Genomic DNA, 23436 nt, shown 5'->3' on the forward strand with positions numbered 1-23436 from the left:
TCAGCAACATTAGTCTGGAGTTTTCCCCTAGCTCTCGTCTTCCTTCTTATTTCCTTCTCAGCAGGACAGCTCAGTGGAGCCTTCACTAGGCAAAAAGGAGCACTGGCCTTATGGTTTTTCCTTTGACTCAGAGGAGAGGTTTTTAGTCCATGTCCTGGGACCCTAGGTAGCCCACTGGTTTATTCCAATTCCCCTTGCCTATAATTTTCTTCTCCTGTCTTCTTTCCTTTTATTAGGGATAGCTATTGATAATAAGAATAGAATTCTCCCTTTCATTATATTAAAATCAGTCCCCAATCTTTCCAGTTCTCTTTCTTAATAAATTCAACTAATTTTCTAAAGAAATTTAGGTTTGTATTTCCAGCTAGTGTTTGGTCCTAAAAATTCTTCTCAGCGCACAAGACCGAGTGGCAAATCTTACCACCCTTGGCCTGAACTTGTTTTTCAGTTGAGGAAAACGAGATGGAGAAAGCAAGTGGAAGAGAGTCCATTGACCCATCTACCCTGGAGCCTGGCTTAGAGAATTCAGGACTAGAGGTCATGGTAATTTACCAGTTTTGTTTATGCATCGCGTTGTGGGCTGCTCTGTTGCTTCTGTGAGGTCTCTGGCTGCCTTCTTGATCTCCATCAACTCTAGCAGTACTCTATGACTGATTCCATTCTACCTGTGCTTACAGGAGGAAGGAAGAAATCCTGAGGGAACCAAAAAGACTGAAGTAGAGGAACTTAGCTTCAAGGAATACCTGGGGCCTCCCCCTCTTCTGAGGTACAAATGTACTAGAATCCAGTTTAGTTAGGACCTAAGGTCCTGGGGTGGACTGGGTAAGAAGAGATCAAATCTACCCCAGTCTGGGAGAGCTTGTCTAATTGTTGGGATGAACCTATAAACACCTCATATGCACATGCATAGACCTACACTTTATGCGTTTTTTACATAAACCCGTGCTATAAACAAGTTCATCAGTGTTGGTAGGGTTAACAGTAAAAAATAGCAGCAAGAATAGTGATAATAATAGCTAACATTTATTGAGCGCTTTGCCATTATTTAATTTTAATCATAGGTAGATACTCATTTTAACACTTTAAATGAGAGCACTAAGTCTTCACATTTAAATTACCCATATCAATAGAATATTTTTTTGAAATACTCAGGTTTAGGGACAGGAGGAATGGCAAACTGGGAGGTGCGAGGAAAAGGTGCTCCAGAGTGGAGGTTCCTCTGATTGCTTCTACTACCCACTTATTATTCAAATATGTATTAGTCAGTCACCACACATGGATAATTTTTTTTCTCTTAGTATTGGTTTATAATTTTATCCCATCATCTTCTAATAAGATACAAATAATCATTTCAAGTTTTTGTACTTGTTAAGACTTGTTTTCTGGCCTCAAATGTGGTCTATTTGGAAGAAAATTTCAGTGAGCTGGGTGCCAGTGCCTCATGCCTATAATCCTAGCTACTCAGAAGGCTGAGATCTTAGCATCATGGTTTGAAGCCAGCCTAGGCAATTACTCAGAAAAAGCTGGAAGTGGCGCTGTGGCTCAAGTGGTAGAGCACAGAGAGGCCCAGGGACAGCACCCAGACCCTGAGTTCAAGTCCCAGGACAGGCAAGAAATAAAAAATTTCAAGGATTCCTGAGAAGATATATGTATTGGGCAGCTACTGGATAGAACATTCTGTCGATATTTGGTTTGAATTGTAGTGTAGTTTACCTCTGAAGTTTTCTGTTGTTTATGGTCTGGATTTGTACTGATAAAAGTGGATGTCTATGTCACCCATTATTACTGTATCTGGATCATTTTGTCTCTTTATATTTAGTATTGTTGGTTTTATGAGGCTGGGTGCACCAACATTTAGTATATATCAATTAATAATTAGCCTATCTTTTTCTAATACTAGTGATTGAGACTCATGGCTTCATACTTAGTAGGCAGATGCTTTATAACACCTTTAACACCAAGCCACTCTCACAGTCCTTTTGCTTTTAGTTTGTTTTTCAGATGGAGTCTCACAATAACTTTGTTTGGGCTGCTCTTACTTAAGCCATGATCCTCATACCTTTGCCTTGCAAGTAGCTGAGATTACTGATCTGCATCACCACAACTGGTTTACTTATTTGATATGCTCTCACTAACTTTTGCCTGGGCTGTCCTCAAACTGTAATCCTCCTGTCTCTACCTTAGGAATAGCCAAGTGTTACATTTTCTTGATGGATTGTTTTCTTTTTTGATATATAGTGCACTTTTTTTTCAGTCATGGGGCTTGAACTCTGGACCTGGGTACTGTCACTCAGTTCTTCAGCTTAAGGCTAGTGCTCTACCACTTGAGCAATACTGCCACTTCCAGTTTTCTGGTGATTTATTGGAGATAAAGAGTCTCACAGACTTTCTTGCTTGGGCTGGCTTTGAACCGCAATCCTCAGATCTCAGCCTCCTGAGTAGCTAGGATTACAGGCATGAGCCACCAGCGCCCAGCCTTATTTTTCTTAATTTGGCTTGAAGTATGCCTTATGAAGTATTAGTATAGCCATTCTAAGTTACTTTCAGATTCTATCTGCTTGAGGTTATCATTTTTCCATCCTTTTACATTCAGGTCTTTTTAGTCCATTTAGAGTGTTTTATTTTTCTTGCTTCCTTCCTTAAGATTACCTCACATTGCTGCTGCAATCCAGGATATCTTGTTTGTGTTCCAGGGAGCAGGAATGAGGAAGTGGCCAGGGCAATAGGACAAGTTAAGTTAGTTTCTTTTAAAGCCCTATCCAATGACTCCTTCTTTTAAAAAAAAAAGGTTTTTTTGAGTGTGTACTGGTACTTGAACTTAGGGTCTGGGTGCTGTCTTTTGCTCAAGGCTAATACTCTACCACCTGAGCTACTGAACTACAGCTCTGCCTCTGTTTTTTTTTTTTTTCTAATTTTTATTGGTGCTTAATTGGAGATGAGAGTCTCAAGGACTTTGCTGCCTTGACTGCTTTAGATGCCATCCTCTGCTCTCAGCCTTCTAGTAGTTAGGATTACAGGAATGAGCCACCAATGCCTGGCCTCTTTTTTTTTTTTTTAAGTTTTGAAAAGATTTTTTGGCATAATTAATTTATAAGGCCATTGTGGCCTTTCCATTTATGCATAGAGTGTAGCCAATCAGCCTTATCCCTTCTATCACCTTTCTTATCCCTTATCTTATCTCCCTCTTCTGTAAACAATTGTAACAGGTTTTATTGTTCCATTTTCATGCATGTATATAAAGTACTTCAACCATATTCATCCTCATTCACTCTCTCCATTCATCCTCCCTCTCCCACTGATGCTCATACTCCAATAGAGCATGTTTTATTCTCCTATCATTCATTTTTTAGTGTATATTAATTGCAATAAAGTGTTTCACCATGGTGTTTTACATACACATACATTAAATTTTTTTTTTTTGGGTCCGGTCGTGGGGCCTGAACTCTGGGCCTGGGCACTGTCCCTCAGCAATTCAGCTCAAGGCTAGCGCTCTACCACTTGAGCCACAGTGCCACTTCCGGCTTTTTGCTTTTTGCTTGTGTGCTGAGGAATCGAACCCAGGGTCTCATGCATGCAAGGCAAGCACTCTACCACTGAGCCACCTTCCCAACCCCACATACATTAAATTTTAACCATAATAATCCATGTTATTACTCTCTTTGCCCATTTCCATTCCCTATTAACAGCTTTCAGAAATTTCTTATGCCATTTTTATAGAGACACAATGCATATGTGGGTATATATTGATTTGTAAGCATATCTCTATCATCTATTTCTCTATCTGTATATGTAAGTCTTTAAAGTCAGATTTTGAAAATGATTTTTTTTGTGTTTGTGGATGGCCTATATGTTGGTGAAACTGTACAAGTGTACATCAGTGCTTGTAAGTTCAGAAGTGCTTGTTTAATGAACTTGCATGTGCCACGGTTTGGTGCATCTGTCTTAACAACTGTAATTTCTTCTTCATGGGTCATACAACAAATACACATAGAGATAGGAGAGGAAATGAAGAGAAGAAACTTTATACATTGTTAATGGGAATGCTAGTTCAGCCTCTATTAAAATCAGTATGGAGGTTCTTCAAGAAACTGAAAATGGAGCTGCCATATGAAACCGGTACAACTCGTGGGCATATATCTGAAGGAATATAAAACAACGTATAAGAAAGATATCTGTACCTATGTTTATAGCATTACAATTTGCCAAAGTCAAGGTTTCCAATAACCATGATTGGATAAGGAAAATGTAACCACCTCTGGGTGATTCTTAGGAAGACTTAATATTTGCAAAGTTCTTAGAGCTAAAACACATGGAAAGCACTATACAAATGTTGCTTAAATCATACTTAAATAGTGCTGGCTGCTTACAGGGCATCTTCTTGTATACTGCCAACCCAGGAACTCTTGAGGTTGGTGCTGTTTTCCTTCCTGTTTGTCAGTGTACACTGGCTGTCTAGTAAAGATAGTAGGTATGGCTTTTAGGGACAGATACAAATTATCTATAAGAACTGGCCCTCTGTTCTTTGGAAACAGGAAAAGAGTAGATTGCTAATAAGACCACTATCAACAACTTCTGTGGCAGGAAATTACCAACAGTAATCCTAGTCCAGGCTGAATAGGGTCATTGTAATCTGCTACAAATTGACAAGGCTAGATATGTTCTTTGGGGCATTGCTTTAATACTACCTAACTTGTCCTTAATTGAAATAAATATTTTGTTACTCAGAGCAAATTCTGCCTTGGGCCAGGAAAATGCTGAAAAAAAGCATAAATGGGATGGAATAATTCTTTTATTTTAATTTTGGGTTTTTATCAGGAGAAATCTACAACCTTTCATTAAGGCAAGAGATTTCTGGGAAAGACATGCCAGATTGTTCAAGAAGATCATGTTGGGCCTGTTATGTGTTGGTAAGATAATGAGAATTGGGCTGGTAATGTGGTTTGGTGGTAGAGTGCTTGCCTAGCATGTATGAAGCCTTGGGTTTGATTCCTCAGTACCACATAACAGAAAAAGCCAGAGTGGTACCGTGATTCAAGTGGTAGAGTGCCAGCCTTGAGCACAGAGAGGCTCAGGGACAGAGCCCAGGGACAAACCACAGGACTGGCCAAAAAAAAAAAAAAAAGGATACTGAGAATTAGTGGAAGCTAGAAACATACTCATTTTAGGAATGTTACTTTGTGTCAAGTTGATTACTAAATGGAAAGTATTTTAAAAGACAACCAAACTGTATTTAAAGTCCTCTGTCAGTAACATGTAGGGCTTTGATGTCAACATATTAGAGGCAGCCTATGTAATGAGATAAAAAATTGTTGGGTTCAGTTGGTGAACAATGGGTCATACATGGCTTTACTTCTTAGTGGTAGTCTTATTTACCTGGTTTTGAACAAGAAGAAAGGGTAACCTTTTAATATAACTGGGCTAATAAAGCTTCAAGAATAGATGACTGACTGGTTTTTGAAGTGTCTAAGATGGATGCTGATCAAATATAGGTGATGGGCAGGGAGAAGATAGCAGATTAAAGGAAAGGAATAAGATTTCACCAGGAGCAAGTGAAAATATGTGGTCAAACTAAGTAAGTAAGACTGTCTTTGGGAATCCCAAGAAGGTTGCAGTTAACTGCCTGGCCTTGAGTAGTGCAGTTCAGTTTAACAGGAAGACTGGGTGGCAAGATCTCTGGAAGCTTTCTCTTGCTATAAGTCCCAGGTGCTTAGGGTTGAAGCTTCATTTGCTCTGTGGAAGCTCTGTCTTGCTGACCCTTACCTTCACCTTCTTTCTTTAGCTTATGCTGCTTACTTCCTGGCAGCTTGCATCCTGGATTTCCAGAGGGCACTGGCTTTGTTTGTCATCACCTGCCTAGTAATATTTATCCTGGTTTCTCACTTTCTAAAAAAGTTCTTTGGTAAAAATTTAACAAGATATCTGAAGCCCTTTAGAAACCCCCACCTGAGACGCTGGATGAAATGGTAAGTGTGTTAGCTTTTGGTTTCTCTGATCAAAAAGCCTCAGAAAAAGAACTTGGAGGAGCCAAGGTTTATTTCAGGTCACGGTTTTAGAGTTATCAGTCCCTTGTTGCTAGGTCTCATCACTATGGGGTTGTTGGAAGGCAGAGTATCATGGTGGAAAGCACATGACTGAGCACAGCTGCTCATCTCCAGCATCCAGGAAGCAAAGATAATAAGAGCAAGAGCGATGAGACAAACTATACTCTTCAATATACCCATAGTAACTACTTCTTCTAACTATGTCCCTTCTTCTACAGTTTTTAACAGAGAATATAGACTCATTACCTTTATTAGTGCCTTCATTTGATGCAGTCTTTTTCTCAATTAGAAATCCATCACTGGATTAATCCACTGATGATATCAGAACCCTTGTGATCCAGTTATTCTCCAGCAGTCCCACTTCTAAATACTGCTGCACTGTGGATCAAGACTTTAACACACGAGGTTTTGGGCAATATTTTAGATTCATAACAGTAATATAAGAATTCTCAGGTCTGGGAAGGTAGCTCAGTGGTAGAGTGTTTGCCTTGCATGCATGAGGCCCTGGGTTCGATTCCTCAGCACCACATACACAGAAAAAGCCAGAAGTGGGTACTGTGGCTCAAGTGGTAGAGTGCTTGCCTTGAGCTGAAGAGCTCAGGGACAGAACCCAGGCCCAAAATTCAAGCCCCATGACAAAAAAAAAAAAAAAAAAAGAATTCTCAACATCCTAGATGCCCCCAGTGAATCTCAGATTCCAGTCTAATTCTTTGTATTTTGCCCTCCATTGACAGTTCCAGAGTGATCTCTTAGCTTTTTACCTATACTCTGCAAAATTTGTTGTTGTGGAGCACAAATAGCAACAGGCATCTAATCACCAGATTTAAGTCCAGTTTCTTATATTCATGGGTTAACATTGTCAGGGAGCAGGAGGAACTCGGTTTCAGAGAAAAGTTTCAGTGTCTTTAAGCATTAGAGCCCAGGTCAGAAATGAGAAAAATCCATGCATTTCTTCAATGAAGGAATCAGAACAAAGACATTAGCAGCTACAATAACTTATGAAGTTGATTTGCTGGTCATCTATTTCTCCTATAATCCCTGTTACATTTTATACATTCTTTTCTCTAGTCCTCCATACTTCCACCCTTGGATGTCTTTTACATTTCCTTAGAATTTAGAAGCAAACTTCCTGTTTAATATATACTGTTCTGGATTTACAGTAGCCATAGCTCATCTATCCATGGCATGCACATGTGCTTTGGTCATAAGTCAGGATTAAGAGAATGACTTTACAACTTTATTTACAAAGTTCTTATTTCTGCCCTTTCCTTGGTGGATGCCCAGATAATAGATTTTGTTAATGTTTATAACAATGATAATTTGGAGATATAACATCAGATTACACTTAAATTTTGGGTTATAATTATTTGACACTAGGGAAATAGAGCTTAAAATGACTTTATTCATTAAGCAAAATGGATTATGAAAGTCAGATTTTACTTCATGAGATGGGCTTCCAGGAGAAGAGCTCCAAATTCCAATTCTGACATATAATGAATTTAATTGTTTTGCTCCAGAAGTGTCTCAGTGAACATTGTGTTCTTTTTGTTTTGGTTTCATCCCTGATCTCTTTTCTAATTCTTTTCTTCTTGGATTGAAGGGCTCTAACACTCAGACATGAGAATACCAGTCTGTCATTAGTCAAATGTGTTTGTTACATGAAAGGACCATGAGCCCTTAAATACTTGATTTGTGACTAGGTCTTTAATCTTAACCTTAGAGTGGTAAAAAAAAAATTGTGTAAAGGCCCTCAGTGCATACTTTTCCTCCTTTTGGGATTTAGTCTTTTGGTTATTCAAGATTAAGTTTTTATATCACATCTCATTGATATGGAAGCCTGAGAAAAAGGAAGTTTGTGATTTGATTGTAAGAAAAAGTTGAGGGAAAAGAGGTAGAAACTAGAGAACTACTAGATAAATGATTCTCAAAATATCTCTCTAATCAACAACCTGTTGAGCTATTTCACTTATTCTTGGGCTGAATTTCTGCTTTTCAGAGGTGAATTTATTGTTTTTCATTTACTGCGTTGACAACATAGACTTGGTCTTCCTTCTTCAGGGGGTTCTCAGGACTCTCAGTGGTTGGCCTCATCCTGTGGTTAGCTCTTGACACCGCTCAAAGGCCGGAACAGCTAATCTCCTTTGCAGGAATTTGCATGTTCATCCTCATCCTGTTTGTCTGCTCCAAACACCACAGTGCAGTGAGTTTTGGGTAATCAAGTTGATCATAACATTACATAACAACAAGGCCCAAGTACTAATTTTTGTGTAGAGTATTACATACTTTAAAAATATGTATGTCAAGCCGGGCACTGGTGGCTCACGCCTGTAATCCTAGCTACTCAGGAGGCTGAGATCTGAGGATCGCGGTTCAAAGCCAGCCCGGGCAGGAGAGACTGTGAGACTCCTATCTCCAATAAACCACCAGAAAACCGGAAGTGGCGCTGTAGCTCAAGTGGTAGAGTGCTCGCCTTGAGCTGAAGAGCTGAGGGACAGCGCTCAGGCCCAGAGTTCAAGCCCCACGACCAACCAAAAAAAAAAAATGTATGTCAGAAAGTGCCACTGTGGCTCAAGTGGTAGATTGCTCGCCTTGAGCTGAAGAGCTAAGGGACAGCCCCCAGGCCCAGAGTTCAAGCCCCACGACCAACCAAAAAAATTGTATGTGTCAAGTATTAGTTAAAAGGCATAGAACTGGTTGGTATTATAAAGTATGCCTATAATCCCAGTTACTCAGAAGACAGAGGTTTGGAGGATTGCAGGTAGGGCTAGTTCAGGTAAAAAATAGCAATATCACATTTCAATATATAATCTGGGCTTGGACATATTTTGTGATTTATAAATTCCTGTCATATTTTTCTTTAACATTCTCTCTGTTCCCTACACCATTCTATCCTAGACTTACTATTAAAATCTTAGATTGGTTTCACCTAGGGCATATATATCCATTTTAAAATTTCATATACATGCATTGTCCAATAGGGGTTAGAACTTATATTGGATTGATTTTCTTATTGATTGTAGGTGTCCTGGAGAACGGTGTTTTGGGGCTTGGGTCTTCAATTTGTCTTCGGGATCGTGGTCATCAGAACAGATCCTGGATTTAAAGCATTTCAATGGCTGGGGGAACAGATCCAGGTATGAAAACTGAATGAAAGGTTTGGTCTTTTGGAAGTGTAGAGAAGGAGCTCAGTGCTAGTGGCTCACAACTGTAATCCTAGTTACTCAGGAGGCTGAGATCTGAGGACCACTGTTCAAAGCCAGTCCCGGCAGCAAAGTCTGTGAGAGTCTTATCTCCAATAAACCACTAGAAAACCACAAGTGGCACTGAGCTCAAGTGATAGAGTGTTAGACTTAAGTTGAAGAACTAAGGGACAGTGCCCAGGCCCAGAGTTCAAGGCCCCATGACCAACAGAAAAAGAAGTGTAGAGAAGGAGGATGTGAAGGAAGCATAAGATTAGGCTGCATCATGTTAATGGTGTTGGTGTAAGATCTGTTTGTAAAAAGAGAAAGTAATGGAGTACAGCAAAATATATGAGAGAACTGATCTGCTGAGTGTTACTCAGTGAGTCACTTGTGGGGACACAGCTTGCCCAAAGGCGGTGAAAGGGAAACCAACTTTAGTCCCAGCAGTAAATCCTAATCACAGAAGATGCAGATCCCATCTTCTCTTGTGTGTCCTGTCAGGATTCACTCTTGTTTTCTGTATTCTTCCCTTCCCTTCTTCAGATTTTCCTGAACTACACTGTGGCTGGTTCCAGTTTTGTCTTCGGGGAGGAGCTGATCCAAAATGTCTTTGCTTTTCAGGTTATGTCTGTTTCATGGTCAAGAAAGATGAGCAGTAGAGGGGGTGAGGAGTAAAACAAAGGAAGAAATGTATGTCTAAGAGATCAGCCAGCCAGGTGCTGGTGGCTCCTGTCTGTAATCCTAGTTACTCAGGAGGCAGAGATCTGAGAATCACAGTTCAGAGCCAGCTCTGGCAGGAGAGTGTGTGAAACTTATCTCCAATTAAACAGGAACAGCCAGAAGTAGAGCTGTAGCTCAGGTGGTAAGAGTGCTAGCTTTGAGCAGAAGGTGCTTAGGACAAGACCTAGGCCCTGAATTCAAGGCCCAGGACTGGCAAAAAAGAAAAAAGAAAAGAAAAAAGAAGAGATCAGTTAGCCTGTAGACCAATATGACTATAAGAGTTTAACTTCATCAGTAAAGGAAACAGCATCTATCCCTTGCATTTGATCATTACTATCTTGAAACTGGATGAAAGAGTGATAGGAAGAAAAGCTCAGAAACATCTTGTTAGTACTGAAGGATTTGCAGCATATTTAGAATTTATTCCTAAAATATAGTGAATTCCTAAACAAAACTAGAATACTGACATCTAAATTTAGAAGGCTGAAATAGTTTACTTATTATATATTATATATATATATATATATATATACATATATATCATATAAAGTAATCTCTCACTAGATGCCCAACATTGTCATTACAGTCCTTACCAATCATCCTTTTCTTTGGATGTGTGATGTCCATTCTGTATTATCTGGGCCTCGTGCAGTGGGTAATTCAGAAGGTGAGTCATTTTCCTATATAAGTTAGGAGATGGGCCTCCAGTTTGGGATCTGTCAAGGGCATAAAAATGACCCTTACTTTGGAAATACGCTTATCCATAGGAGGTAGAGTATGTTGTTCTGTAAAAACAATATGAAATGGCAAACACGGGGCTGGGAATGTGGCTCAGTGGTAGAGTACTTGCCCAGCATGCATGAAGCCTTGGGTTCAAATCCTCAGCACCACATACACAGATAAAGTCAGAAATGGTGCTGTGGCTCAAGTGGTAGAGAGGCTCAGGGACAGTGCCCAAGCCCTGAGTTCAAGCCCCAGGACTGGCCAAAAAGAAAAAAAAAAGAAACGGCAAACATTCCTAACCATTCTGATATTAAGTGGTCAGCCAGGTCCTAGGGCCAATGGGCAGAGCAGGGAGAAAAGCTAGGCTGAATCACCTTTTCATACAGTTTGAATGTACTTGCTCTTGAATTGAAGAAGCCCGTGATTTGGTTAAGGTTGTTCACAACTTGTTTTGTGACTCTGTGCTACACCATTTTTGTAGCCTTGAGTTTTCTTATCAGTTTCTGTGTCAGGAGGAATAGAGGTTTTGTTGGGCATCCTCCAAGCCTCCTGATATTGATGGATTAGTACTCTGAGTTCTTTTAGATTACCTGGGTTTTGCAAATCACCATGGGAACCACTGCCACAGAGACCCTGGCTGTAGCAGGAAACATCTTTGTGGGGATGGTAAGTATTCTCAGTCCTTCTTAAACTCAGAGGACTCAGTTCTAGCTTCCATCATTAATGCCTAAAAATGCTTACTAAGGCACACTTAATATGAATGGACAGTTTTAGCCACTGGTACTACTCTTCTTCCTTTTCTCTCTTTTTCTTTCTCCCCCCAGTTCTCTGCCAGAACTGGGGCTTGAACTCAGGGCCACTTGGCTCTTTTGCTCAAAGCTGACACTTACTTGAACCACACATTCACTTCCAGGTTTTTTTCTGGTTAATTGGAGATTTAAAAAAATCTCTTGTATTTATCAGCATGGGCTAGTTTTTAACCACAGTCCTCAGATTTCAGCCTCCTCAATAGCTAGGATTATAGGAATGAGCCTCCAGTCCCGATTTTTTTAAAAGACCTTGTCATACAGCTTCAGGCTGTACTAGATAGAACTCAATATGTAGCTCAGGATGGCCTTGAACTGGTGATCCTCTAGCCTAGACTTGAATCAACTTCTTACATGGAAATATGGGCAAATGACCTGGTCCAAGTATTATTCCCTTTTCTTCCTTCGACTTCCTGTAACCTTTCTTTTCCAGAGTCTCCAATGAGGGAACAGCTTGTCTTGCTCAGGACTAACATGAAGATTTTTTTTCCCATAATACATGTGTCTGTAGAATAGTTGTCTTGAATGGAGTAGGTACTCAAGAGACACTGTTGACATCAGTTCAACATTAGGGATTATAGCTTGTCAAATTAGCAAGTAGTTATTTCTGAGGTCTTTTTCTCCCAAGGATGTAAGTTGATTATCTATAATCATTCTAGTTTGGCCTGCTAGACTATAATCTTTTAAGAGTAGGAACTTTGCCTTATTCATATTAATATCCCTCAAATTTAGTACAGTACATCAATACTTTAGTTGGTATCTATTATGATAGATAAATCTTAGGTATATGCTAAATGTAGCTTTCATAGTTGGGCCTTCTAATTTTATAGATTTCACAGACATTATTTCTTTTGATTCATTCATAAAAATGGCTTCAATCGAACTTCAGTGATATGGAAGCATGCACGAGGTGAATACCTCATAACTTAGCCTCTTCACTGCTTTTATGCATGTCTGCCCCTCCCTCCATTTGTAATTCATGTAATATGGCAGTAAATTCTATTGGATATTTAAACATTTTGCATTGTTCCTTTTGTAAGGATTCTCTGAAATGAAATTACTGCAGCAGCAGCATTTCATCTTTTTCTCTGTTTAGTTATTAGCTTACATTAGTTACACAGAAGAGAAGGATTTCACTGTTACCTACTAGGTATGTTTACAGTGTATCCCAATCAATCTTGTCCCCTCTAATATTCTTCTTTCCCCCATCATCTCCTCTTCCCAAAACAATTTTCATTATGTTTTCTTGTTCTATTTACATAGTTACAAACAATCTATTTTGACCTTTTTTTCTGAGTCTTATAACACCATAATTTTCTGTGTCTTGTACAATTAAAATAATGAACCAGTAAAAAAAAATGGCTTCAATCAGTGATTTGTAATTCATGTAATGAATATATGTAAGGGTCTAATATGTCTTCACAAACTCATTCAGCCAGTGTGTTGTTTTAGACACTGAAAACAAAGGAACACATCACTGGTGAGGTGATATCATGATTAGGTGCTGGGGGAGTGAGGAAGTTTCTGGAAGAGCAAAGAGCAGAGCTTGTTGTTTACCTGGCAGGCTGTCTGTCTATTGAATAGCACTCACACTATGTGTATAATAAGCTGAGTCTCTGGACAGGGCTGGGACTTTGGCTTAAGGAATCATACCCTCTTGGAACATGACTATTCTCTCCTTGTTTATAGACAGATGCACCTCTACTCATCCGTCCCTACCTTGCAGACATGACTCTTTCTGAAATCCATGCAGTGATGACTGGAGGGTTTGCCACCATCGCAGGCACTGTGTTGGGAGCCTTCATATCCTTTGGGGTAGGCACAGCCACATGATCATTCCTGGATGAGCCCATGCTGGGTTCTACAGTGATGCTGACCTCAGTCTGGTATTACAGATTGATGCATCTTCCTTGATTTCTGCCTCCGTGATGGCTGCCCCTTGTGCTCTTGCCTTGTCTAAGCTGGTATATCCAGAAGTAGAAGAGTCCAAATTCAATAGTAAAGAGGGAGTGAAACTGCATCGTGGGTGAGTCTGTGGAGGCATGTAACTTGAGAGATGGTGAGGCAGTTGAAGTTAGGAGTAGCCTTGTAGAGAACACAGACTTCAAGCCTTCCCAAAAGAAAGAATGAGATTCCATGTTCCCTCTTGCCTGTCTCTGCCTCCAGATACTCATCTTCATTTTCTTTGCTTTAAGCTTCACACCTGCCTCTAGCTTCTGGTATTCCCATCCTCTCTGACCGTGGTATCAGTGTAATTAGATGGTCATTATATCTGATACAACTTCTAATCTCCACAAATGCACTCACTAAGGAACTCCACCACCCCTCACACTGGTCTTGCACCCACTTCCTGCACTACAAAGAAATGCTTACTCTTCTTTGAGGGCCTGAGACTGCTGTAGGTAACATTCTTTCCTCATGCTTGATAACCACAGGAAAGAGAAGAATATCTTGGAAGCTGCCAGTAATGGAGCTACAGATGCCATAGCGCTTGTTGCTAATGTAGCAGGAAATTTGATTGCCTTTTTGGCTGTTTTGGCATTCATCAATGCTACTCTCTCCTGGCTGGGAGAACTGGTGAATATACATGGGCTCACCTTCCAGGTATAGGATTACATTTGTTGATTTTCTTCCTCCTGGTGGTGGTTAAATAATCTTTAAATTGAATATGTCCTCTGGATTCACAGTAAGCTAGGAGAAAGCATTAAGAAGAGAGGGAAGAGAAGAGGAAAAGACTGGATCAAAGTTCCAGAAAAGGCAACAGGCACCTGACTTTTGTTATTTGTTGTTTCCCCCCCCCCCCCCCGCCCCTTGGGGTTTCTTTCTTTTACTCAGGTCATCTGTTCCTATGTCCTAAGGCCCATGGTTTTTATGATGGGTGTAGAGTGGGCAGACTGTCCAGTGGTGGCTGAAATAGTGGGAATCAAATTCTTCATAAACGAATTTGTGGCCTATCAGCAACTATCTCAATATAAGAACAGACGTCTATCTGGAATAGAAGAATGGATGGAGGGAGAGAAACAGTGGATTTCTGTAAGTGACAATCCAGAAAAGCATAACCAGCACAAGGTCTTGGTAATGGATATCTGAGGGCAGACAGAAAGTGCAATGCAGAAGTTGGTGGCCGATCCACAGGTGCTTTCCAGGATTGCAGACCTAATCACAAAGTAAGCATGGTTTCTCAGCAACCTTGTTTTTGGTACTGGAGCTAACTACTCCAAGGTCTGTGGGTTCTTTCTCCCCTGCAGTGACCTAACTTTATAATTGTTGAGTCTTTACAGTTAAGGCAGTTGAGAGAAGACACAGTTTTTTGGATGTCTAAGCCCCCTTCTTCATTTTTATGATTAAATGGCTATGAAGTTACTTCTTTTTCCTCTTCGTCTTTCTAGATCATCCTGTTTATTCATCCTCAGCCTATTTCTTCTCCTTATTCACAGCCTTTATCGTAGTGGTTAGAATATTTTTATCTCCATTGTAACTCAGCAAGCAGTTATTTTCTAACATTATTTGTGTGCTCCTTAAAATAGTATAGAAAAGAATAGGTGCTGTAAGCACTCTGGACGTCTATCGTGATTATAAGACTGCACACAAGCCGGGCGCTGGTGGCTCACGCCTGTAATCTTAGCTACTCAGGAGGCTGAGATCTGAGGATTGCGGTTCAAAGCCAGCCCGGGCAGGAGAGACCGTGAGACTCCTATCTCCAATAAACCACCAGAAAACCTGAAGTGACGCTGTAGCTCAAGTGGTAGAGTCTCGCCTTGAGCTGAAGAGCTGAGGGACAGTGCCCAGGCCCAGAGTTCAAACCCCACGACTGACAAAAAAAAAAAAAAAGACTGCACACATGGGACTGAATTTATCTGCTTATCATTTTTTTGTTTTCCCTAGGTGAGAGCTGAAATCATTACAACATTTGCACTCTGTGGATTTGCCAATCTTAGTTCCATAGGAATCACACTAGGAGGCTTGAGTGAGTTGTTAACTTTTCCCAGCTCTCCAATAAGCTAGCCAGATCCCAGCTTTTGTAGTGAGCTGTTCTTGGTGCTTAATACAAGTTGAGATTAGATAGAGAAACTGATGTGAAGTGGGACCTATAGGCTTCAGTTAACTTGGATAATCACTTGCAGAGAGTCCTTTTTTCTTTGTATCAAATGCCCAAGGTTACTTTTATTTTACCTGAGGGAGAAAATATAATGATATATTTCTATTTTCCATTAAAATATATGTGTACTACAGTACACATATAATTTTTTCAGTTAGTAACAAAGGTATTTTCTGAAACTAGTCTACTCACCATCTGTCTCCATAGACTCAAGATTTACACAGGAATAAAAATAATATAAATGAAAGCCGGGTGCTAGTGGCTCATGCCTGTAATCCTAGCTGCTCAGAGGCTGAGATCTGAGGATGGTGGTTCAAAGCCAACTGGGGCAGGAAAGTCTGTGAGACTCTTATCTCCAATAAACCACTAGAAAACCAGAAGTGGCGCTGTAGCTCAAATGGTAGAGTGCTCGCCTTGAGCTGAAGAGCACGGGGACAGCGCCCAAGCCCAGAGTTCAAGCCCCGCAACCAACCAAAAAACGAAACAAAAAAATCATATAAATGAAAGTAATAGAATAGATAATAAGAGTGCATGGGAGAAAGTATTGGGTTAAAAGCTTAGACTTACCAATTGTGGGAGGAATTAGTCTTTGAAATAGATTGAACTGATGGAGATATTGCTGAATGTAGCTGATTATTGGAAGAATAGCATGAGGAAGGTGGAATGGTCCTGGAAGGCAAGGGCAGGTGAATGACTAGCAGATCCCCAGTGGTTTGGAAGATTAAAGTTATAAATGAATCGTAGAATAAATGGAGTAGAAGAAGAAATACAATTCAGCATATAAACAAATCACCATGTTATGGCAATTATATTCTGGAATAGAACCATTAAATTTATTTATTTTTAGCTGATTGAACAATTTGATCATTATAGTTTATCTTTTCCTTTCTATTAAACACCTATCTATATTGCTTTAACTCTGATGTCTGATTGATATTTATTGTGAAATAGCATCTAGTATTGGGATATGCATGTATGTCTAAGGCTTAAGTGAATGTTGCTCTCCTAAGACCTCTGGCTCAAAATGGTCCGTATAATTCTGGTCCAGGCTTTAAAGTACCAATCTCAACTGCAAAACACTAGGCATTTGTACATGGCCTAGCACAACTCAGAGCCTTGCTTGTTCCAGATACATCTTGGATATGTTCACAGAACCATTGAAGCGAAGATCAAATGCACAACCCCTGACTCAAGAAAAGTTTGAAGCTGGGTGTTGGTGGCTCACACCTGTAATCCTAGCTACTCAGGAGGCTGAGATCTGAGGATCATGGTTCAAAGCCAGCCCAGGCAGGAAAGTCTGTGAGACTCTTACCTCCAATAAACCACTAGAAAACTGGAAGTGGCGCTGTGGCTCAAGTAGTAGAGCGCTGGTCTTGAGCTGAAGAGCTGAGGGACAGCGCCCAGGCCCAGAGTTCAAGCCCCACGACCGACCCTTCCCCCCCCACCCCCCCCAAAAAAAATTTGAGTTGGTGATCCCTTGTTAAATGTATATATATACTTCTCAGTAGAGCACTGGCACCCCCAGGTGGTTGGTAGTAACACCATCACCATATTTATCTGCTGGGTTTTCTTCCTCTACATTCTTCTAAATGGGGACTCGTGGAATTGCTGGGTAGGGAAGAGATCAATTTAACTTTCTTGTGTTGTCTGCAGCATCAATAGCACCCCAACGGAAGAGTGACTTTTCTAAGGTTGTGGTCAGGGCCCTCTTCACAGGAGCCTGTGTATCCCTTATCAGTGCCTGTATGGCAGGTAGGTGCCTCAGCATGGTCTCTTGGCTGAAATCACTTACATAGGTCATGACAAGATATCTCTCAGAACATTGATTTAATTCTCCATTCCACAATTGAGTAGGAGGGGTTCCTCTTCTACAGTGTTTCAATTCAGAACTAAACAAGAAACAACTCTAAGAAACAGGTCAGATCTTTTCCCTTAGTATGTACTTTCATTTTCCAGGAATCCTCTATGTCCCCAGGGGAGCTGAAACTGACTGTCTCTCCTTCTTGAACACAAGTTTTGTCAACAGAACGTATGAGACCTATATGTGTTGTAGAGAGCTCTTTCAGAGGTAAGTGATCACTGAGTCCCTGCTTCCTCTTCTTACAGGCTGTCCTCCATGAAACAGTCCTCTGGAGGTATGAGAAATATGGCCTTGAGGATAGATAGTCCTCTGGAGACTGAGTAAAGTACATGAGAGAAGATATAGGTAGTTGTGATGGTCTAGATCTGTGTTATTTTGCCCTGGCCAAACAAGTTTCTACTGTGTTGGTAGGGTCCTAAGGAGTAGAGAGTCAAAAGAAGGGTTGTTTCTCTGATAAGAAGCTACTGTATTTATTGTTACTGAAAGACACGGAACTTCAGTGATGGCCCTAAGTGGCTAATAACATATAGGCTTCTTCAGATAGAAATGAAGACCAAAAAAGATAAAATTGATCCTACCTACTCAAGAGGCTGAAATCTGAAGATTGAGGTTCAAAACTAGCCTGGGCAGGAAAATCTGTAAGACTTATCTCAGTTAAATTACAAAAAAAGCCAGAAATATGGCTGTGGCACAAGTGGTAGAGCACTAGCCTTGAGTAGAAGAAGCTTAGAGACAGAGTGTAGACCCTGAGTTCAAGCCCCAGGGACTGGCATACACATAAAAAAAGACAAAAATTTAATTTAAAAATCATGGTTAGTTTACATAGTGTAAGAACTTGTTGAACTTGTTCAACTAATTCCAGGACATGAAGAGAATATATCACTAACTGAAAACTAATGACACATAAAAGGATGTGTATGAGGAAATGGAATGTATGGTACTGTCAAAGTGAAAAGTATGTGTACTTGAACACATAGGCAAGTGAGGAGAATAAGGCTGAAATATCATAAAAGACCTTGCATGAAACACTAAGGAATTTTTATTTTGACCTTGAAAAATTTGAATACTGGCATGATTAACTATTCTTTTTCAAAAGATATATTTTTTGGTAGCCTTTTGGATAGCAGGGAGACCAAAAATCATACTGCTGTAGTTGAGATGGTGAGAACTGAATTTAGGTAGTTGTGAAGAAAAAGATGTACTAGTCCAGGGAAAATCAGTGGGGTTGATCCTCAGCTAGGTAGGAGGAAGGGATGTGATGAAGATGAAAGGGACTGTCTTTTTTCTGGCTTGGGCAAGTAGGTCCAAAGAGTGCCATTTTTTCATTAGGAGAAAGAGGACTAATTCCAGAGATGGGAAGAAAGGGGATAGATACTTTATTGCCCTATTCAGTTTTGGACATGTTGGGAGTACCTATATAACTACAATGTAAAGGTATTTACAGTCCAGCTGGAGTCTGGGTTCCAGAGCTAAAGCTAGCTTTGGAAGTTATAAATAAGTATGTGATCTGTTCACTGTTGAGTAGATATTTTGCAGTTAGCTGGTTAGCAGATTGTCAGGCCAAGTAAATGAGTATTACCCTGTCGATTTGGAAGCTGCCACCAGAGAAGGCAACCAATGTTCTCACAAAATTATCTTTTTGATGTACTATTAAAGATGAATTATGAGCAGGATAGATCATTGGTCTACAATAATAGTAATTCCTATGTTCTTGTTGTATGGTTTATCAGTGAATTTCCTAAAGCCATATATTGAGGGTCATTAGCAGATATTATCTAAAAGGGACAATGTTTTTGTGTTATTTATTTAATTAAGTAGATTTCCTTTCTCAAGAGGAGAATAGCCTTGGGTTCATACCTTATTATTATTTTTAGAAAAATATTTAATTTTATATCATTACAATGCAGATTTTACCTCAAACACCTAGAAAAGGAGCATCTAAATGGACCATGGTAGGGTTCTTTGACAATGTCTATTAACTTAGTTATGAATGAGAAAATACATTTAAAGTACTTGCTTGATGGATCCATTTGTTTTGTGTTGTCTTTATTTTCATATACTTGGTGTACTTTAATGATTATGTTTTCTTGCCTTGTTTTTCATCTAACCCACTGTGTATCTCTGTGGCTTTTCATTCAAGTACTTCTCTGAATGGCACCAACCTACCCTCTTTCTCGGGTCCCTGGGAAGACAAGGAATTCAGTGCCATGGCCCTTACTAACTGCTGTGAACTCTACACCAATGCTGTCTGTGCCTAAGACAGCAGTCCAGTTTTATAGTAAAACTGATCTTAACAGTTTTTTTCTTTTTTTATTGTGAAAATACTGTACAGAGGGGTTATAATTATATGGGCAAGATAATGAGTAAATTTCTTATCAAGCATTGTTGACTCCTCCTTTGTTTCTCCTTCCCCTTCCTTCCCATATGCCCCCCCCACCCGCCCCCTACCCGATCCTCCCCACCACTTAACAGTTTTTTTAATGGCAAAGATATTTATATACATGGGATTCCCATTCTGTTAGAAACTCTTTAAGATTTATGATAGTAAAATGTAAAAGATTCATTTTGATAGACTGTATCCCAATAATGAAAATTAGCATTCATTTTTCCATTGGTTGGCTGAAACAAACAGGAAATTCCTCATGTGTTCTCCTGAGCTACTATTTGAACAGGTAATACTTAACATATTAAAAGAATCTTGGAATTTTTGCTTCCGGTTACACTGCTAAAATGACGTGTCATGATGTTCTGTAACAGTGACTTAGCATGTGATGGGAGTAAGGAAACCTGTATTTCATATGTAACTAAAGATACTTAGGAAAGACATGATAATTTAATAAGTTTTTCTAGATGTCTCTTTCTCTCTCTCTCTCTCTCTCTCTCTCTCTCTCTCTCTCTCTCTCACACACACACACACACACATAAACCTGCAATCTCTTTAATATAGTTACACAGTAAACAAAATATACTTCTAAGTCAAATGCTAGTGGCTCACATCTGTAATCCTAGTTACTTAGGAGGTTGAGATCTGAGGATCACAAAATCAAAGCCAACCCAGGCAGGAAAGTCAATGAAACTCATCACCAATTAACCACCAAAAAGCCAGAAGTGGAGCTATGGCTCAGATGGTAGAGCATTAGCCTTGAGCTAATGTTTAGGGCTCTAGGACAGTGCTCAGACCTGAGTTCAAGCCCCAGGGTAGGTACAAAAATAAGTAAATGAATGAATAAATTTCTATATATTTTGTATGTAAACTTCTAAATAATATCCATTTCTTTCTTTTCTTTTCTTTCCTTTTTCTTTTTGGCCAGTTGTGGGGCTTGAACTCTGGGCCTGTGCTCTTCAGCTCAAGCCTAGTATTTTACCACTTGAGCCACAGTGCCACTTCCGGTTTTCTGGTGGTTTATTGGAGATAGGAATCTCACAACTTTCCTTCCTGGGCTGGCTTTGAACCACAAATCCTCAGATCTTAGCCTCCTCAGATCTCAGTTTCCTGAGTAGTTAGGATTACAGGGGTGAGCCAGCAGTACCTGGCTAGTAAAATCCATTTCTTAAAGGTACTTACATTGTTTAGCATTCTGATTTAGTGCATCTCTATTTATTCCTAGTTTGTAGTGAATCCATTAAAACAGTGCTTTTCAGTGGGAAGAGTCCAGACCAATTTTGCTTTCCAGGGGACATTAACTGTCCAGCTATCATTGGTTAGCTGGACAACGAGGAGGAAGCTACTGACATCTAGATAGAGATCAGGATTGCTACAATGCTCTTGGCTTGTGGCCTTCCACAACAAAAAATTGTCTGCCCCAAATATCACTAGTTACTAAGATGGAGAAAGTGATTCACAGTACTTAATATATTAATAATATTGCCTTAAAGGAGGATTTCCAAGGATATAGAAGTTCCTAAAAAATATAGAATTGTCGTAAGACTAGACATATTTCATTCCTATCCTCAAAGAACTGAAAATAGATAATCAAATAAGTCAGCGTACATGTTGGTATGTACATGAATGTTCATAGCAGTATTCTTAGCAATAGTCAAAAAGCTGAAGTGGCTGGGCACCAGTGGCTCACACCGATAACCCTATCTACTCAAGAGGCTGAGATCTGAGGATCGCAGGCAACCTGGGGAGGAAAATCTGTGAGACTCTCATCTCCAGTTAACTACCAGAAAAAACCGGTTGTGGTGCTGTGACTCAAGTGGTAGAGTGTTTGCCTTGAGCTGAAGAGCTCAGTGAGAGCTCCTAGGCCCAGGGTTCAAACCCCACAACTGACATTTTTTTTTTGCGGGGGGGGTCCGGTTGTGGAGCCTGAACTCTGGGCCTGGGTGCTGTCCCTCAGTTCTTCAGCTCAAGGCTAGCGCTCTACCACTTGAGCCACAGCGCCACTTCCACCTTTTTTCTTATGTGGTGCTGAGGAATCAAACCCAGGGCCTCAGGCATGCAAGGCAAGCACTCTACCACTGAGCCAACTTCCCAGCCTCTGACATTTTTTTTTTTTAAGTAGAAATGATCCACATATCATGGATGGGTGAATATTATGGTATATACATCACAATCCAATTGTATCCAGCCATTAAAGAGATGATGTATTGATACATGCTAAGTAGAGAAACGATGAACACATTATGATTCCATTAGTGAATTATCCAGCGTTGATAAACCCATGGAGACAGGACACAGATTGGTGATTGCCAGGCAGTAAGAGTGGGTAAGTGAGGTGATGATGGCACTGAAGAGTTCCTGTTTAATGAGCATAGGTTTTTATTTTGGGGGTGAAAAGAATACTTTAGAACTAGATTTAGGTGATGTTTGTGGCTGCACTAAATGGTATTGAATTGTTCACTTTAATGTGGTTAATTTTATGTAATTTTTTTTCTCAGTATCTTTGAAAAATAGATGTTGCTGCTTGCATGTTCCCTTAGCTAATCTGACTCTTTCAATGTCCGAATTCTCTGAGCTCAGAACCGCTTGGTCTTCTCAGTCCTCACTTTCTAATTTTATTTTTTGGCCAGTCCTGGGGCTTGAACTCAGGGCCTGGGCACTGTCCCTGAGCTTCTTTTGCTCAAGGCTAGCATTCTACCACTAGAGCTACAGCACCTCCTCGGGCTTTTTCTGTGTATGTGGTACTGAGGAATCAAACCAAGGGCTTCATGCATGCGAGGCAAGCACTCTACCACAAGCCACATTCCCAGCCCAGCCCTCACTTTTACATTCTCTTTTTTCCAAATTTGAATTAAAAGAAAAAAGGAAGTAGAAATAAATTAGTCTATCTTAATGCCTGTGGGTTTTTGTTTGTTTATTTTTTACTGTAAGGCATAGCATGTAGTGATTGCCAATATTGGACCCTTGGCCAGATTGCTTGAATTATGTCACAGATTCTGCCTACTTATCGCTGTGGTGATCTTAGACAGGTTGCTAAACTTCTCTGTGCCTTGGTATCTTTCAGTTGTTAAATGAGGATAGCAAGGTCTATATTTTGGGTTCAGATTGTGAGATTGTTCTGAAGAGACCAAACAGTATAAGATTACTACTAGTGCTATTTAAGAAGTTGGATTCATGGCTAACAGTTTGTAATATATTAAATCCAGTTCACACAGACTTGGGAAAAAGGGAGCATCCTGTCTCCCTTCATGGACAAGGACTGGCTTTGTGTTTCCTATTTAGAGTAAATTTGATATAGTCTTGCACGTAGGGTCTCACTCTAATACTTGTGGCAAGTATAATAATCTGAACAGCAGTGTCTGAAAAACAGTTTTGAAAGCCAGAGAGAAGGAACTGTTGGCTATTTCAGTAACTGCAATGCCCAGTTCTGGGCTTAAGAAGTGCTCCAGATAAAGGCAGAAGTGGCACTGCTGCTGGAGGTGCCAGCTTAGAACCCTGACCAAATGCTCTTGGGCTCTGCTCTGGGGGGCGGGGCAAACCTGGTGTCTCCCAGCACCACATGTGTTCAGCAGCCAGTTCTGCTGGCTTCCTCACTTATATGTGAGTCTGATACACAGCTGA

The 23436-nt window shown here is 40.2% G+C and overlaps 1 protein-coding gene across 1 annotated transcript; it reads left to right on the plus strand.

Moving 5' to 3' along the window:
• Positions 1-462: 462 nt before the first annotated feature.
• On the plus strand, positions 463-19778 carry Slc28a2 (solute carrier family 28 member 2). Its single transcript, XM_042687596.1, has 18 exons — positions 463-543; positions 678-766; positions 4816-4907; positions 5780-5963; positions 8100-8241; positions 9062-9175; positions 9767-9844; positions 10530-10610; positions 11252-11332; positions 13162-13287; positions 13368-13498; positions 13908-14076; positions 14308-14505; positions 15358-15439; positions 17225-17323; positions 17528-17639; positions 19340-19384; positions 19573-19778. Exons 1-18 carry the CDS (start codon positions 463-465, stop codon positions 19688-19690), a joined length of 2022 nt encoding a protein of 673 aa, XP_042543530.1. The 3' UTR covers positions 19691-19778.
• Positions 19779-23436: the final 3658 nt, after the last annotated feature.

This window comes from Dipodomys spectabilis, unplaced genomic scaffold, assembly GCF_019054845.1.
Source record: "Dipodomys spectabilis isolate Male_0828 unplaced genomic scaffold, ASM1905484v1 ptg000108l, whole genome shotgun sequence".
Lineage (NCBI taxonomy): Eukaryota > Metazoa > Chordata > Mammalia > Rodentia > Heteromyidae > Dipodomys > Dipodomys spectabilis.